At 42.7% G+C, this 16,294-nt stretch overlaps 1 protein-coding gene and 1 long non-coding RNA gene across 2 annotated transcripts; both read left to right on the plus strand.

The window, feature by feature from the left end:
• Positions 1-2,588: 2,588 nt before the first annotated feature.
• Positions 2,589-11,329, plus strand: LOC135038136 (uncharacterized). The gene is made up of 5 exons (XR_010232540.1): positions 2,589-2,628; positions 2,756-2,774; positions 2,894-2,918; positions 11,146-11,175; positions 11,300-11,329. It is a non-coding gene; the product is annotated as an uncharacterized LOC135038136 (long non-coding RNA).
• Positions 11,330-11,802: 473 nt separating this feature from the next.
• LOC135038137 (uncharacterized) lies at positions 11,803-16,188 on the plus strand. The gene is made up of 21 exons (XM_063954621.1): positions 11,803-11,840; positions 11,973-12,002; positions 12,124-12,153; positions 12,289-12,318; positions 12,740-12,769; positions 12,895-12,924; positions 13,046-13,075; positions 13,197-13,226; positions 13,355-13,384; positions 13,530-13,559; positions 13,684-13,713; positions 13,833-13,862; positions 13,990-14,019; positions 14,147-14,176; positions 14,300-14,329; positions 14,441-14,470; positions 14,597-14,626; positions 14,747-14,776; positions 14,904-14,933; positions 15,881-15,928; positions 16,143-16,188. The coding sequence occupies exons 1-21, from the start codon at positions 11,803-11,805 to the stop codon at positions 16,186-16,188; spliced, it is 672 nt and encodes a 223-aa protein (XP_063810691.1).
• Positions 16,189-16,294: the final 106 nt, after the last annotated feature.

Consider the following 16,294-nt stretch of genomic DNA (forward strand, 5'->3'; position numbering starts at 1 on the left):
ACACATTATAGCAGGCAAGAGTCCCCATTTTACACATTACGGCAGGCAAGAGTCCCCATTTTACACATTATAGCAGGCAGATGTCCCCATTTTACACAGTACGGCAGGCAAGAGTCCCCATTTTACACATTATAGCAGGCAAGAGTCCCCATTTTACACATTATAGCAGGCAAGAGTCCCCATTTTACACATTATAGCAGGCAAGAGTCCCCAGTTTACACATTATAGCAGGCAGATGTCCCCATTTTATACAGTACGGCAGGCAGGAGTCCCCATTTTACACATTATAGCAGGCAAGAGTCCCCAGTTTACACATTATAGCAGGCAGATGTCCCCATTTTATACAGTACGGCAGGCAGGAGTCCCCATTTTACACATTATAGCAGGCAGAGACCCCTTCAACAAAGAGACAGTGAAAAAAACAGACAGACACATAGATAGATAGATAGATAGATAGATAGATAGATAGATAGATAGATAGATAGAACCTCCCGGGCAGTCTCTCTGTTGTTCCTCAGTCCTGGTAGGTGATGAGATGGCTCCATGGATATGGGGGCATCTAGTGGCTCCTGGCAGTCGCTCACCACCTAATTACTAAAGGTAATAGTTGGTGGCGTGGATAGTAGAGGAACTATCCCGCTGGCCTAGCTCCTCCCCCTTGCGTCGTAACTCCTCCCCCTTACGTAAAAGGTCCCTTAGCCCACTTGATTCTAGCATCTACCGTAACTGCAGCTCTCTGCTCCTGGAGCTGTCCTTTGTCCGTCAGTCCCGCCCACACACCTCCCACTGCTAGCGCCACTGCGCTGGCACAGGACGGGAGGAGATTACATCAGCAGCCTGGCTGGAGTGGGGACTTGAAGAGCCGGTATGCATTTACCGCATACTTACCTACATTTTATTTCTCCTCTCCGGGAGAAGCCCGGAGAGGAGACGCTGCAGGTGTCTTCGGGGGGCGGGGCCGGACTGTGACATCACTAAGCCCCGCCCCCGAAGACACCTGCAGTGTCTCCTATCCGGGCTAAAATGACGCGATTTGCATCATTTTAACCCCTTCTCCACCCGACAGAGGATATCTCTCCATCCTGCTACCCCAAAAAACGGGAGCCTCCTGCAGCTTCCGGGAGAGTAGGTAAGTATGATTTACTGTGATAGGTGCAGCCGTCAGCAACTGCGCACATCAAAGGGATGCAGAGCAGTGAGAGCACCTCTCCAGGCATGCGCCCTGCAGTATCCCTTTGCTGAGCGGGTTCCGCCGGCTCTGCCCGCATGACAGGTCCTTCCCCCCTTGCAAACATGCAAAAGCATTGCATGTTAAGGGCTGCCCCCACCTACACAGCCTAGCTGCTTCGGTAGACAGCAACCCACCACCATTTGGGCTGCAGCGGCTGCCCCGCAAATGGTCCGCACCTTTCCAACGACGCCCCTTAAATGCCGCTGTGACACTGCCGGTCAATCAATTGTTTGACTTTGTATTTTGGTTTCGCTGTGTTCTATTCTAGGAAGTGCTTATTGTATTTTGTATTGTTGACTGATGATGAATAAAAAATCATTTTAATTAAAAAAGACCCCAATTCTGTAGCTGGGTACTAATGTCCCCTCCATACCCCACATATATGAGACCGCATGAGGTCACTAAGAGGGGTCTGGACCAGGGAGCTGAGCAGCCTAAGGACTCATCAGGTGGCTCTCCCGGCTGCCAAACGTAGGTACAGCGATGAACCCACATCCTCTGCCCTGTGCCCCGGGCAGTGCCACTGCCCACTACCCCTCGTTACTGTCCTGCTTGTGCTCAGGTGTTCATACACACTGACAGACATCAACTAACTGTGCATAACACACGGGAGTGGAAACCAAAGCACTTGTTCTTTTTCTGCAATAAACTGCGCTGATCCATCTCTTCCACAGGGAGATGTTTCGTTTTAGTTAAGAATAATGTTGCACTTTTTTCTTTCCTTCTATAGAGTTCTCAGTTCCGGAGATTTCTGTTGTGGAAGAATGCGTAAGTGATGTTTTCTTCTTCTCATTTGTATAATTGTGTAATGTCAGATTTGGACAGCACGGATGGTGTAGTGGTTAGTATTACTGCCTCACAGTACTGAGGTCATGGGTTCTATTCCTACTATGGCCCTAACTGTGTGGAGTTTGTATATTCTCCCCGTACTTGCGTGGGTTTCCTCCGGGTTCTCCGTTTTCCTCCCACAATCCAAAAATATACTGGTAGGTTAATTGGCTCCCAACAAAAGTAACCCTTGTGTGAATGTGTGTGTGTGTGAATGTGTGTGTGTGTGTGTGTGTGTACATGTGATAGGGAATATAGAGTGTAAGCACCACTGGGGCAGGGACTGATGTGAATGGGCAAATATTCTCTGTACAGCGCTGCGGAATATCTGTGCGCTATACAAATAACTGGTAATAATAATAATAATGGTATAGCAGTATCAGTAGTCCCTCCTTAGCCGGGGATGGCAGCGCTGCAATTGTAACTCCCAATCCGCCATAACACAACCCTCAGGGCACCCGTATATGTGACATGTAATATGTGCTGCAAGTTTCTGTGTGCCATAATATTCTGGTTTTTCTGCTTGTAGGAAATTTTATAAACGACTGAACTTCCTGGCAGCTGGTGATGTAAGTTATTTAATATTATAATATATATATACACACATGTACACACACAGGAATGGTGAAATGTATCGTACATATTTAAAGGTTTATATTGTATAATTATCTTTTTCTTTTTCTCCCCCTTCTATAGCAAGGCTTTGATACACCAGGTACGTCCCAAGATATTATGCGGCTGTTACGCTCTTATGCCGCCAGAATACTGTATACGTTTTATTATATACAAACGTCTAAAAATTAAAGAAATCTAATTACTCCTTTTATTTTTCAGACATGCCGCCACGGGAGGACGAAGGGTAATTATATTATTTTTACGTTTGGACAATTTAGGTTTGATAGAATCGCATTAATATGAGCGCAGAACTAAACATGATGTTTATGATAAAATACTGGGGCAGATGTATTAACCCTGGAGAAGTGATAAAGCGGTGATAAGTGGAAGGTGATAACGCACCAGCCAATCAGCTCCTGTCATTTCTCAAATCCATAATGATTGGCTGGTGCATTATCACATTGCACTTATCACCGCTTTATCACTTCTTTATCACTTCTCCACGTTAATACATCTGCCCCATTGTTAGAAATCCTTTTGTATACTGTGATCAGGTTACTTGAATAAAATTTGCTCTGTAACATCTTAACAACATTCTGTCAGTGTCATAGTTGGTGCATAAAGGGCCCTCAGGGGGAATGCAATGGTAGGGGTCCACTAAAGGAGGTGTGGTTAGCTGATTGAAGGGGTGTGGCATAGGATCACAATGCCCACCTTATAATACAGAGAGCAATGCAGTGACTGCCATATAAGAGAAAGCAAAGCAGGGATGGCAATATAATACAGAGAGCACTGCAGTGACACCATATAATATAGAGAGCAATGCAGTGACTGTAATAATACAGAGACAACACAGTGACCGCCAAATACACACAACAAACACTCCCTCACATAAGCCTTTATTTACCAGTTTATTCCTCTCTGAAGTCCTGCGGTCCAAGGGGATCCACTGTGGTTAACGTAGTCATCCTGTTTAAAAAAGGGAAAAAAGGGAAAAAAAGCATCAATTATACAGCAAGTTTATTTCCACAGGCCGAGGTCAGACCGTGGTCTAGATACACAGTACTATGCAGCAGCTTTTGCCAGCTACCAATTCTCTGCAGAGTTGGCCCTGAAATTTAAAACAAACACAACTGGTTTTACATTTAATGTTGATGCTGTTTTGCATTTCTGGGTCGAACCTGTTGAGAATAAGCGATTTACATAAACCCCCCCATATGTTGTTCTGTATGGTCAGGTAGTGTTGTATTACTTTTTTGCTTTAGATTGCAATACTACTCCGTTGTGCTTTGTGCATCTGATATAGTTTATTTTCTGCAGCGGGGTACACTGGTATTCCACAGGGAATAACATCGGGGTGTAGAGTTGGATCTTGATCCAAGGCACAAAGCTTTGACTGTTCCCAAGATGCATAGCGCCACCTCTATATCCCCGCCTCCGTGCACTGGAGATCAGTTTGTAAGTTGGTGCCTGCAGTGCAGGACACTAACAAAGAGCTTTTTAAGAAGATAGAAGACTTCAAGGGCCGCAGCACAGGCACTTAGAAGTGCTATATGTCAAGCTGACATATCGGTGGTTATTCAGAGTTGTTCGCTCGCTAGCAGATTTTAGCAGCATTGCACACGCTAGGCCGCCGCCCTCTGGGAGTGTATCTTAGCTTAGCAGAATGGCAAATGAAAGATTAGCAGAATTGCTACTATATAATTCTTTGCAGTTTCTGAGTAGCTCCAGACCTACTCCTAGATTGCGATCAGCTCAGTTCGTTTAGTTCCTGGTTTGACATCACAAACACGCCCTGCGTTCGGCCAGCCACTCCCCCATTTCTCCAGCCACTCCTGCGTTTTTTCCTGGCACGCCTGTGTTTTTTAGCACACTCCCGGAAAACGCTCAGTTACCTCCCAGAAACGCCCCTTTCCTGTCAATCACTCACCGATCAGCAGTGCATCTGAAAAGCGTCGCTCAAACACCAGCAAATCTACTACGTTTTGTGTTAACTTAGCGCATGCGCATTTTCCACCTAATCGCTGCGTTGTGAAAAACAGCAACAAGCGAACAACTCGGAATGACCACCATTGTGCTACGGCTCCCTTACCTTCCCCAGCGGCACTGTATACTCCCGCACCCTGGTTGCCAGGTACTTGCAGCGGAGGGCTCCGGTATCTTTAAGGCACACAGTCGCCGCAGCTCTCCATGATCGCGTGGCCGCATTATACGGAGGAGGTAAGAGCGTCCCCCAGACATGACCCTCTGAAAATCGCAATCCGCCGCGGTCTCCAGGAGATGGACCACGTGGACACTGTGGCCGTACAGGGACCCCACTAGACCACCAGGGCAAGGGGCACAGGTCGGATTATATAAAAATCCGTTTCAATAGGCCCCGCAGTACCCGGTGGTGAAGTCCAGCAAGGGGATAAGACTCTGACCTGTAGCCCCTCCCCCAGCCCCAGGCGCCATTTACTGCAAATGTTCCCACCCTGGAGCTGCATCTCTCTGTCTCCCTCACTCCTGGTCAGCGTTTGGGCGCCATTACACACAGCTGCGCTGATTATGGGACTGCTGGGCAATGTCTCCTCTGTAAAGCCGCCTGCATCATCAGCGCTGTGCATTTACAGGACACGTAAATATTTTACATGTCATTTAGACAGTGTTAGTTAAGAACAAGTGCATTACTACAGGGATATTTAGTACAAGTATACTGTGATATACATCCAGTCTTTACTGTGCATTGTTATATCTATATACCTACATAGCTTTACTCAGTAGTCCAGTTACCTTGTATTGCTAGTCCAGAGCAGTTTTATTATTATCTGTGATAATTTCTGAATTGTACATGTGACTATGTGTGTGTGCCAATAGCTGCTGTGTGATTTCTATTCTGTGTATCTCACATATACTGCTATCACTATTTTCTGTACCCTGAGGGGGGCTAAGTGCATCAGGGTTCTCATATAATATAGTGTATCACAGGATATACTACTTTGGTATTTTTCTCTGTGTATTACAGTCACAATATACCTCTTACATCCTCTGTTTGTACTCTGCTTACAGTCACACTATTCAGGGTTTTTTTTGTCAGTACTTTGTCTGCTTATATTGTACTGTTACGCCCTAAGCTTACGCTTTCATATAATGTCGGCTAAACAGGGTGATAGATCCATGGCTGATCCTGCCCTATGCAGTGCTGATGCCACGGATTGCTCTGAGGAAAACATAGCAGCTGAGGGTTCAGGTACTGGGGGTTCTATACCCCCCAGTCAGTCTGAAGCAATTGGGGCACATCAAGACCCACCTTGGGCTTCTTTCTCTAATTTGCTGACTATGCTAGTAACTAGACTTGCGCCCCCTATGGGACCTCCTGTGCCATTACAGCCACATATTGTCCCTGCAGTTAATCCGCCATGGGTAGATAATCTGTTCTCTCAGTTACAGCAATTAAATCAGTCTTTGGTTAAACAAAAACCTAACCCTCGCCCTCCTAGGACCAAGGGGTCATCTAAGCGGGCCATTACTTCCTCACAATCCACCTATGTTTCGGATACTTCATCCGATGAAGATGGCGTCTATACTGACCCCTCATACACTGATGCAGATGCTTCTGATGGGGAATCTATTACACAGGTGGTTATTCCTGACCTTTTGGAAGCTATCAGGCTGATTCTTCATATTGATGATGACACAGAACCTCCAAATACCTCTAAGAAACCAGATAAGTTCAAACATCAGAAGGTCACTAAATTAGTTTTACCTCATTCTGACCACTTAGTTGACATAAGTCAGGAATCCTGGGAGTATCCAGGAAAGAAATTCTCCCTGTATTAGAAGATGCTGGCTCATTATCTCCTCGCTGCAGAGTTAAGTAAAAATTGTGAAACACCGCCGCCTGTGGACTCACAAGTCACGCGTCTGGTGGTGTCATCTGCTCTGCCTGTCACTACCGTCACCTCTCTGAAGGAACTGATGGATAAGTGTGTGGAGGGTTGCTTGAAGTCTGTTTACACTCTTGCTGGAGCTGTGCATAGGCCCATAATTGCGGATTCTTGCACTGGAAAAGCTATTGAAGCCTGGGTTCAGGACGTTGGCATGGCTACTGTCTAATTTTCCTAATAATGCTAGACAGTGTCTTACATATATTATTACAGCCTCTCATTATATTCAGTAGGCAGCATCTAATGCAGGTGTCCTGGTGGCCAAAGTGTCTACTACACCCATTCTGGCTCGTCGGATTCTCTGATTGCTGTCCTGATCTGTAGATCTGGATTGTAAAAAGACCTTGGAGGGGATCCCCTTTAAGGGAAACATCCTTTTTGGGGAAGATCTCAACAAGATTATTGCTGAATTAGCATCTGCTAAGGCTGCCTGTCTGCCTAGTACTAATCCTTCGGCTCCGAAAGCTAAGAGTACTTCCTTTCGTTCCTTCGACATCCAGGTAAAATAAAGGGTCAGGCGTACCCCAAACAGGTTTGCACTTCCAAATCCACTAAGCCCAAGCCTAAATGTGCCTGGGCTGCCGGTCAGCCTGCTTCCAAAACAGATAAGCCTGCTGCATGACGTGGCGGGCCTCCCCCTGGGAGATCCCAGGGTGGGAGGCCGACTTCTACGTTTTGCCCAGGTATGGTTACAGACAACTTCGGACACCTGGATAAGGGAAGTTGTCACGGATACGCCATCTCTTTCAAGAAACCTCCCTCTAGCCAGTTTTGCTCAACAAACATCCCTTCGAATTCAGTAAAAGCAAAAACTCTACATTTGGTGGTACATTCCCTCCTGGACACAGGAGTGATAGTGCCGGTGCCTCTGACTCAGAGAGGCAGGGGGTACTATTCAACAACGTATCTAGTTCTGAACTGAATGGGTCTTCCCGGACCATTCTCAACATCAAGTCTTTGAACAAATTTGTGAAAGTTTCCAAATTCCGTATGGAAACGTTTCGCTCTATTCTTCTGGCTTTGGAGCACAAGGACTATATGGTATCCCTGGACATACAGGATGCTTACCTGCATGTTCCTATTGCCGTGTCGCATCAGCAATACCTGCGGTTTGCTATTGGCAACCTACATTTTCAATTCCAGCCCTTACTGTTTGGTCTGGCCATGGCTCCAAGAATTTTCACCAAGGTCATGGCGGTCATGATGGCTATTCTCTGCCGTCAGGGTATCAGGATCCTGCCGTATCTGGACGACTTGTTGATCCTGGCAAACTCTCCAGAGGTTCTCCTTCATCATCTGGAACTGATGGTTCCAATTCCTGCAAGGCCACGGGTGGCTCATCAACTGGAAGAAATCCTCACTGGTCCCTGCTCAGAGCATGGTGCACCTGGGGGCATTATTGGACACCCACAACCAGCGTTTGTTTTTGTCTCCGGAGAAGGTCCTGAAACTTCAAGATAAGATGCTTCATATCCCACCCATGTGTGTCGATACACTCGGCGATGCAAGTACTATGCCTCATGGTGTCGGCTTTCGACATGGTGGAGTACGCTCAATTTCACTCCCGCCCTCTCCAGAGGTTAATTCTTTCCAAATGGGACAGCCTGCCTCACCGGATGAGGACTCACATGATCTCCTTGACTCCGGAGGTTTGTCTGTCACTGACCTGGTGGCTAAAGTACCAGCAATTGAGCAGGGGTCATCCCTTCTGGATCTCCAACTGGGTCCTTCTAATGACGGGTGCCAGCCTGCAGGGTTGGGGCGCGGTGTTGGAGCAACACTCTCTTCAGGGTCGGTGGACCAGGGAGGAATCTCTCCTCCCGATAAACATTCTGGAGTTGTGGGCAGTGTTCAATGCTTTGAAACTAGCCCTACCTCTGGTACAGAACAGGCCTGTTCAAGTACAGTTGGACAAAGCCACCATGGTGGCATACATAAATCATCAAGGCGGCACTCGAAGCCGCATGACAATGTTGGAAGTGTCCAAGATTCTTCTTTGGACGGAATGCCATCTGCCAGCAATTTCGGCAGTGTTCATTCCGGCTGTCCTCAACTGGGAAGCCGACTTACTCAGTCATCAGGACGTACACGCCGGAGAGTGGAGCCTTCATCCGGAAGTCTTTCAACTCCTAGTGGACAAGTGGGGCCTACCAGATGTAGACCTGATGGCGTCTCGACACAATCACAAGGTTCCGGTCTTCGGAGCAAGAACAAGGGATCCTCAAGCAGCGTACGTGGATGCACTGGCAATTCCATGGAAATTTCAGCTGCCATACGTGTTCCCTCCAGTGTCACCTCTACCCAGGGTAATACGGAAGTTCAAGCAAGAAGGAGGAATACTACTTCTAATCGCTCCAGTGTGGCCCAGACAGCATTGGTTCTCAGACCTATAGGGTCTCTCGATAGAGTGTCCTCTTCTACTTCCACAGCGCCCAGACCTCTTCGTTCAGGGCCCTTGTGTCTACCAGGATTTAGCTTGGCTGGCTTTGACGTTGTGGCTCTTGAAGCTTCAGTACTGAGGGCCAAAGGATTTTCTGAGGTGGTCATTCAAACTATGTTGAAGGCCCGTAAACCAGCTTCTGCTCGGATTTATCACAGGGTCTGGAATTCTTACGTCACCTGGTGTGTGTCTAAAAATGATGATGCATACAAGTTCAGTACTGCCAAGCTTGTGGCTTTTCTGCCACAGGGCCTGGACTTAGGCCTTCGTCTGGCCTCCCTCAAGGTTCATATTTCTGCCTTGTCGATATGGTTTCAGAGAAAAATTGCAACTCTGCCTGATGTTCATAAATTCATTCACTCAGGGTGTTTTATGGATTCAACCTCCCTATGTTCCTCTTGTAGCTCCTTGGGATTTGTCGGTTGTTCTCGATGCCTTACAAGAGTCTCCGTTTGAACCTCTTGAGTCTGTGGACCTTAAATGGCTTACTCTTAAGATCTTGTTTTTGCTGGCTATCGCCTCTGCTAGACGGGTTTCAGACTTGGGTGCCTTGTCCTGTCGGTCACCCTTTCTGATTTTTCACTGTGACCGGGTGGTTCTTAGAACGCGCCCTGGTTATCTGCCTAAGGTGGTGTCGTCTTTCCACCTTAACCAAGAGATTGTGGTCCGGCCTTTACCTCTCCAGGTTTATCCTCAAAAGAACGGTCTTTGGATGTTGTACGGGCTCTCCATATTTATGTGAAGAGAACAGCTTCGCTTAGATCTGATTGTCTTTGTCCTTTTTTTGTTTTCACAAATGTGGCTGGTCTGCTAATGGGGGTCATTCTGAGATGATCGCTCGCTAGCAGTTTTTAGCAGCCGCGCAATCGCTATGCCGCCGTCCACTGGGAGTGTATTTTAGCTTAGCAAAAGTGAGAACGGTTGTATCGCAGAGCGCCTGCAAATTTGTTTTGTGTAGTTTCAGAGTAGCTCAAAACCTACTCAGCACTTGCGATCACTTCAGACTATTCAGTTTCAGATTTGACGTCACACACCCACCCAGCGTTCACCCAGCCCCGCCTGCGTTTTCCCTGGCATGCCTGCGTTTTTCCAAACACTCCCTGAAAACTGTCAGTTGCAACCCAGAAACGCCCACTTTATGTCAATCACTCTGCGGCAACCAGTGCGACTGAAATGCATCGCTAGACCCTGTGCAAATTGCATCATTCGTTGTGCCCGTACGTCACGCATGCGCATTGCGCCGCATACGCATGCGCAGAATTGGCATTTTTTTAGCCTGATCGCTGCGCTGCAAACAAATGCAGCTAGTGATCAACTCAGAATGACCCCCAATAAGCAGACGGCCCAATGGATTAGAATGGTGATTGCACATGCTTATGTACAGGCTGGACTTCCAGCTCCTGCTACCATCAAAGCCCATTCTACTCTGTTGGACCTTCTTGGGCGGCCCGCCATGGTGCGACCCTTGAACAATTGTACAAGGCGGCTACGTGGTCCTCAGTGAACACGTTCATAAGGTTCTATGACTTCAATACTTCCACCTCCCAGGATTCTTCCTTTGGATGCTGGGTTCTTGTGCTCGCTACAGTGCGTCCCCTCCCATAAGGGACTGCTTTAGGACATCCCCGATGTTATTCCCTGTGGAATAACAGTGTGCCCCGCTACAGAAAAGGAGATTTATGGTAATAACTTACCTTTGTTAAATCTCTTTCTGCGAGGTACACTGGATTCCACAGGACGCCCACCCTGATGCACTTTGCTTATTTGGGTTTGTATGGCATTAGCCCCTGATACCTTCTCCTGTCATGAGAATGTGGTTGTATGGGGCTACTAACTGTTGTCGTCTCTTTTACCTGCTACTGCATTGGACTGGTTGACAAAACTTAGCTCCAGTGCCTGGAGGCGTGGATATAGAGGAGGCAGCGCTATGCATCTTGGGAACAGTAAAAGCTTTTAGCCTGTTGGTGCCTCGGAGCAAGATCCAACTCTACTCCCGATGTTGTTCCCTGTGGATTCCAGTGTACCTTGCAGAAAGAGATTTAACAAAGGTAAGTTCTCACCATAAATCTCCTTTATTTATCACTATTCTTTTCTTCTTTGTCTAGCGTACCATCTGCGTCCTCCGTGAAGGAAAGGTATGTAGATCATTATAACATATCATACTATAGAATACGGAAAAAGCATGTCCGAGTACAAATGTTGTGATTAACCATTAGATATAGTTTAAACTGTACATTATTATTCTTTTCTTTTGTTTAGTATAACACCTGACGCCGCCCTGCCGGAGAGGTATATATATCATTATAATATATCATATTATAGAATATAGAAAAAGCATATTTGCAAATCTATGTACAAATTTTATCCTTGAGCATCCAATAAAGTTGTAAGTTTTTATTATTATTATTATTATTATTATTATTATTATTATTATTCTTTTCCTCTATATCTAGTACACCATCTGCGTCCTCCGAGCAGGAGAGGTATGTATATCATTATAACATATCCTATTATAGAATATAGAAAAAGCATATCTACGTTTGTAAGTTAAAATGTGCTTGTACATTAGATAAAGTTTAAACTTTTTATTATTATTCTTTTCCTTTTAGTATAACATCTGATGCCGCCCTGCCGGAGAGGTATGTATATCATTATAACATGTTATATTATAGAATATAACAAAAGACTTTCTACTTATCTATGTACAAATATGCTTGTGCATCAAATATAGTTTAAACTTATTATTATTATTCTTTTCCTCTATGTCTAGTACATCATCTGCGTCCTCCGAGCAGGAGAGGTATGTATATCATTATAACATATCATATTATAGAAAATAGAAAAAGCATATCTACGTTAGTAAGTGAAAATGTTGTGCTTGTGCAGTAGATGTAGTTTAATCTTTTTATGTTTTTTCTTTTCCTCTGTGTAGTATAACACCTGACGCCGCCCTGCCGGAGAGGTATGTATATCATTATAACATATTGTATTATAGAAAAAACATATCTATGTAGCTATGTATAAATGTTGTGTTTAAGCATCAGATGTAGTTTAAACTTATTTTTCTTTTCCTCTATGTTTAGTACACCACCTGCGTCCTCCGAGCAGGAGAGGTATTTATATCATTATAACATATCATAACATATCGTATTATAGAATATAGAAAAAGCATATATTTGTAAGTGAAAATGTGCATGTACATTAGATGTAGTTTAAACTTTTAATGATTATTCTTTTCCTCTGTGTAGTATAACACCTGACGCCACCCTGCCGGAAAGGTATGTATGTCATTATAACATATTATATTATAGAAAAACACATATCTATGTAGCTATGTATAAATGTTGTGTTTAATCATCAGATGTAGTTTAAACTTATTTTTCTTTTCCTATATGTTTAGTACACCACCTGCGTCCTCCAAGCAGGAGAGGTATTTATATCATTATAACATATCATATTATAGAATATAGAAAAAGCATATCTACGTACAGATGTGATTAAGCATCAGATATTGTTTAAACTTTTTATTATTATTATTTTCGTCTGTGTAGTATAACATCTGACGCCGCCCTGCCGTGGAGGTATGTATATCATTATAACATTATATTACAGAAAAGCATATCTATGTAGCTATGTATAAATGTGCTTGAGCATCAGATGTAGTTTAAACATATTATTATTCTTTTCCTCTATGTCTAGTACACCACCTGTGTCCTCCGAGCAGGAGAGGTATGTATATCATAACATATCGTATTATAGACTATAGAAAAAGCATGTCTACGTTTGTAAGTGAAAATGTTGTTCTTGAGCATCAGATGTAGTTTAAACTTATTATTCTTTTCCTCTATGTCTAGTACACCATCTTCGTCCTCCGAGCAGGAGAGGTATGTATATCATTATAACATATCATATTATAAAATATAGAAAAAGCATATCTACGTACAAATGTGATTAAGCATCAGATATAGTTTAAACTTTTTATGATTATTATTTTCCTCTGTGTAGTATAACATCTGATGCCGCCCTGCCGGAGAGGTGTGTATATCATTATAACATATTATATTACAGAAAAAGCATATCTACGTAACTATGTATAAATGTGCGTGAGCATCAGATGTAATTTAAACTTATTATTATTCTTTTCCTCTATTTTTAGTACACCACCTGCATCCTCCAAGCAGGAGAGGTATGTATATCATTATAACATATCCTATTATAGAATATAGAAAAAGCATATCTACGTTTGTAAGTGAAAATGTGCTTGTTCATCAGATGTAATTTAAACTTTTTATAATTATTTTTTCCTCTTTGTAGTATAACACCTGACGCTGCCCTGCCAGAGAGGTATGTATATCATTATAACATGTTATATTATAGATTATAAAAAAAAAGTGTTTCTACTTATGTATGTGCAAATTTGCTTGTGCATCAAATATAGTTTAAACGTATTATTATTATTATTATTATTATTATTTTCCTCTATGTCTAGTACATCATCTGTGTCCTCTGAGCAGGAGAGGTATGTATATCATTATAACATATCATATTCTAGAATATAGAAAAAGCAAATCTATGTACAAATGTAATTACGCATCAGATATAGTTTAAACTTTTTATTATTATTATTTTTTCCCGCTGTGTAGTATAACATCTGACACCACCCTGACGGAGAGGTATGTATATCATTATAACATCGTATTACAGAAAAAGCATATCTACGTAGCTATGTATAAATGTGCTTGAGCATCAGATGTAGTTTAAACTTATTATTCTTCTTTTCCTCTATGTCTAGTATACCACCTGCGTCTTCCGAGCAGGAGAGGTATGTATATCATTATTACACATCGTATTATAGAATATAGAAAAAGCATATCTACGTTTGTAAGTGAAAATGTTGTTTGTGCATTAGATGTAGTTTAAACTTTTGATTACTCTTTTCCTCTGTGTAGTATAATACCTGATGCTGCCCTGCCGGAGAGGTATGTATATCATTACATAACATATTATAGAATATAGAAAAGGGTATCTGCAAATCTATGTACAAACATTATGCTTGAGCATCATATATAGTTGTAACTTATTAATATTCTTTTCCTCTATGTCTAGTACACCATCTGCGTCCTCCGAGCAGGAGAGGTATTTATATCATTGTAACATATATTATAGAATATAGAAAAAGTGTATCTACATATCTATGTACATATGTTGTGCATCAGATATAGTTTAAACATTTGATAAATCTTCTTCTCCTTTGTTTAGTATAACATCTGACGCCGCTCTGCTGGAGAGGTATGTATATGAGTATAAAATATAGAAAAAGTGTATCTTCATCTCTATGTGTAAATGTGCTTGCGCATCAGATATAGTTTAAACATTTGATAATTCTTTTCCTCTCTGTAGTATAACACCTGACTCTGCCCAGCTGGAGATGTATGTATACCATTATAACATATATTATAGAATACAGAAAAAGTGTAACTATATATCTACTTGCAAATCTGCGTGTTAATCAGATATAGTTTAAACATTTGATATTTCTTCTTTTCCTCTTTTTAGTATAACATTTTATGCTGCCCTGCCGGAGATGTAAGTATACCATTATATCATATTATAGAATATAGGATAAGTGTATCTACAAATCTATGTACAAATGCTGTGCTTCAGATATAGTTTAAACTTTTTATTATTATTCTTTTTTCTGTGTAGAATACCATCTGCGTCCTCTGTGCAGGAGGGGTATGTATAACATTATAACATATCATATTATAGAATATAGCTAAAGTGTATCTTCATATCTCTGTGCAGATGTGCTTGTGCATCAGATAAAGTTTAAAAATTTGATAATTATTGTTCCTCTGTTTAGTCTAACATCTGACGCTGTCCAGACAGAGAGGTATGTATATCATTATATCATATTATGGAATATAGAAAAAGCTACAACTACTGTAGCAATAAATCAAGTTTAAAATGTTACCCTTAAAATGAAAATGTGCCCCCTCACTGATTATGTGCGGAATGAACATGCCCCCACATACTGTAAACCTCAGCACATGTCACCGCTAGCAGCTAATCTAGCAGACTTACATATGGCTCTACATAGCAGCATTACTACATTTTATGGTAAGGGATTATGGGCCAAATGTATCAATGGTTAAAAGACCAATTGCTGATAATTTGGTGTCTCACTGGTGATCAGGCATTTTATTTCCCAAATTCAAAAAAGCTTTCTGCTGTAAATGGCACGTTTTAGTTGCATATAGTTATTGCTACACCATTACTATACCAGTATATTTACTAGCAGGATATAAAGTATGTAGCAGCAAAGTGATATCATAAATGCCCTGTGACTGTCTAGTTTAAGATAAGTTGCAAAGGTCACAAAGACAATAATTGCCATTGGTGACTGTCAGTAATACAGCATGAAGAGCCCTATTGCTGGGAAAAAAAGGTGTTCTCTGCCACGATAGAGCTTTGTTTTACCCTATCCACTATAGTTTAGTTTCTCAAACTCTGTCCTCTAGACCCCAACCAGTGCATGTTTTCCAGGTCTCTTCCTCACAGAACCACAAGTTGAATAATTAGCTTCACCTGTGGGTCTTATAAAATGTGTCAGCTAGTAATGAGTACATCTGTGCACCTGCTAGGTGACCCGAAAAATGTGACCTGTGTCGGTGACTGAGTTTGAGAACCACCGCAGTAAAGGGTTAATGGTAACACTTCTCTCACTGCTGATAATACGTGTTGCTGTTCTGAATATTATTTAAAACATGCTTTTTTTATTGGACAAGTCAGTCCCAGGCACCAGAACTTAGTGTGTTTTTTATGTTTTTTTTTTTTCAGAAAGCCTAGGCGATTCTCACGCCGCTGGTGGCAGAGGCAGTGCCTCAAGTGAGTAGTAACCCTGATTATAATCCCTTCTCATTTCCACATTACACTGTTTTAATAGTTCATTTACATTGAAGTGGTGGGGACAGGAGCATTACCAGAGATTTCACCCTGATTAATATAAGCTGTGAAAGGAACCTGAATCTCTGACAATGCCTCAAAGTGACTGTTTCTAGGCATGTGATGGTATCTAAATGCTCATTCTTTTCCCTTGTAGATACTTCTGCTGCTGTTTTAAAGCACCTGGGATTTATGGCCAATAAGGTAAGCAGACAGGAGGCTGACAGGTCGGTCACATTACAGGACAGTGTGGTACTGGTGCTCGTTACCACAGGGACATTGTAGAGTTGGTGCTACCTCCTCAGATTG

Source organism: Pseudophryne corroboree, unplaced genomic scaffold, assembly GCF_028390025.1.
Source record: "Pseudophryne corroboree isolate aPseCor3 unplaced genomic scaffold, aPseCor3.hap2 scaffold_703, whole genome shotgun sequence".
Classification (NCBI taxonomy): Eukaryota; Metazoa; Chordata; class Amphibia; order Anura; family Myobatrachidae; genus Pseudophryne; species Pseudophryne corroboree.

What these genes read in the sequence shown, in the direction of transcription:
- LOC135038137 (XM_063954621.1), top strand. Translation starts at nt 11,803, where the DNA reads ATGTCTAGTACATCATCTGCGTCCTCCGAGCAGGAGAG. An exon ending in GATGCCGCCCTGCCGGAGAG is followed by an intron (nt 13,076 to 13,196) that starts GTGTGTATATCA and finishes CTCTATTTTTAG; the next exon opens with TACACCACCTGCATCCTCCA. An exon ending in GCGTCTTCCGAGCAGGAGAG is followed by an intron (nt 13,863 to 13,989) that starts GTATGTATATCA and finishes TCCTCTGTGTAG; the next exon opens with TATAATACCTGATGCTGCCC.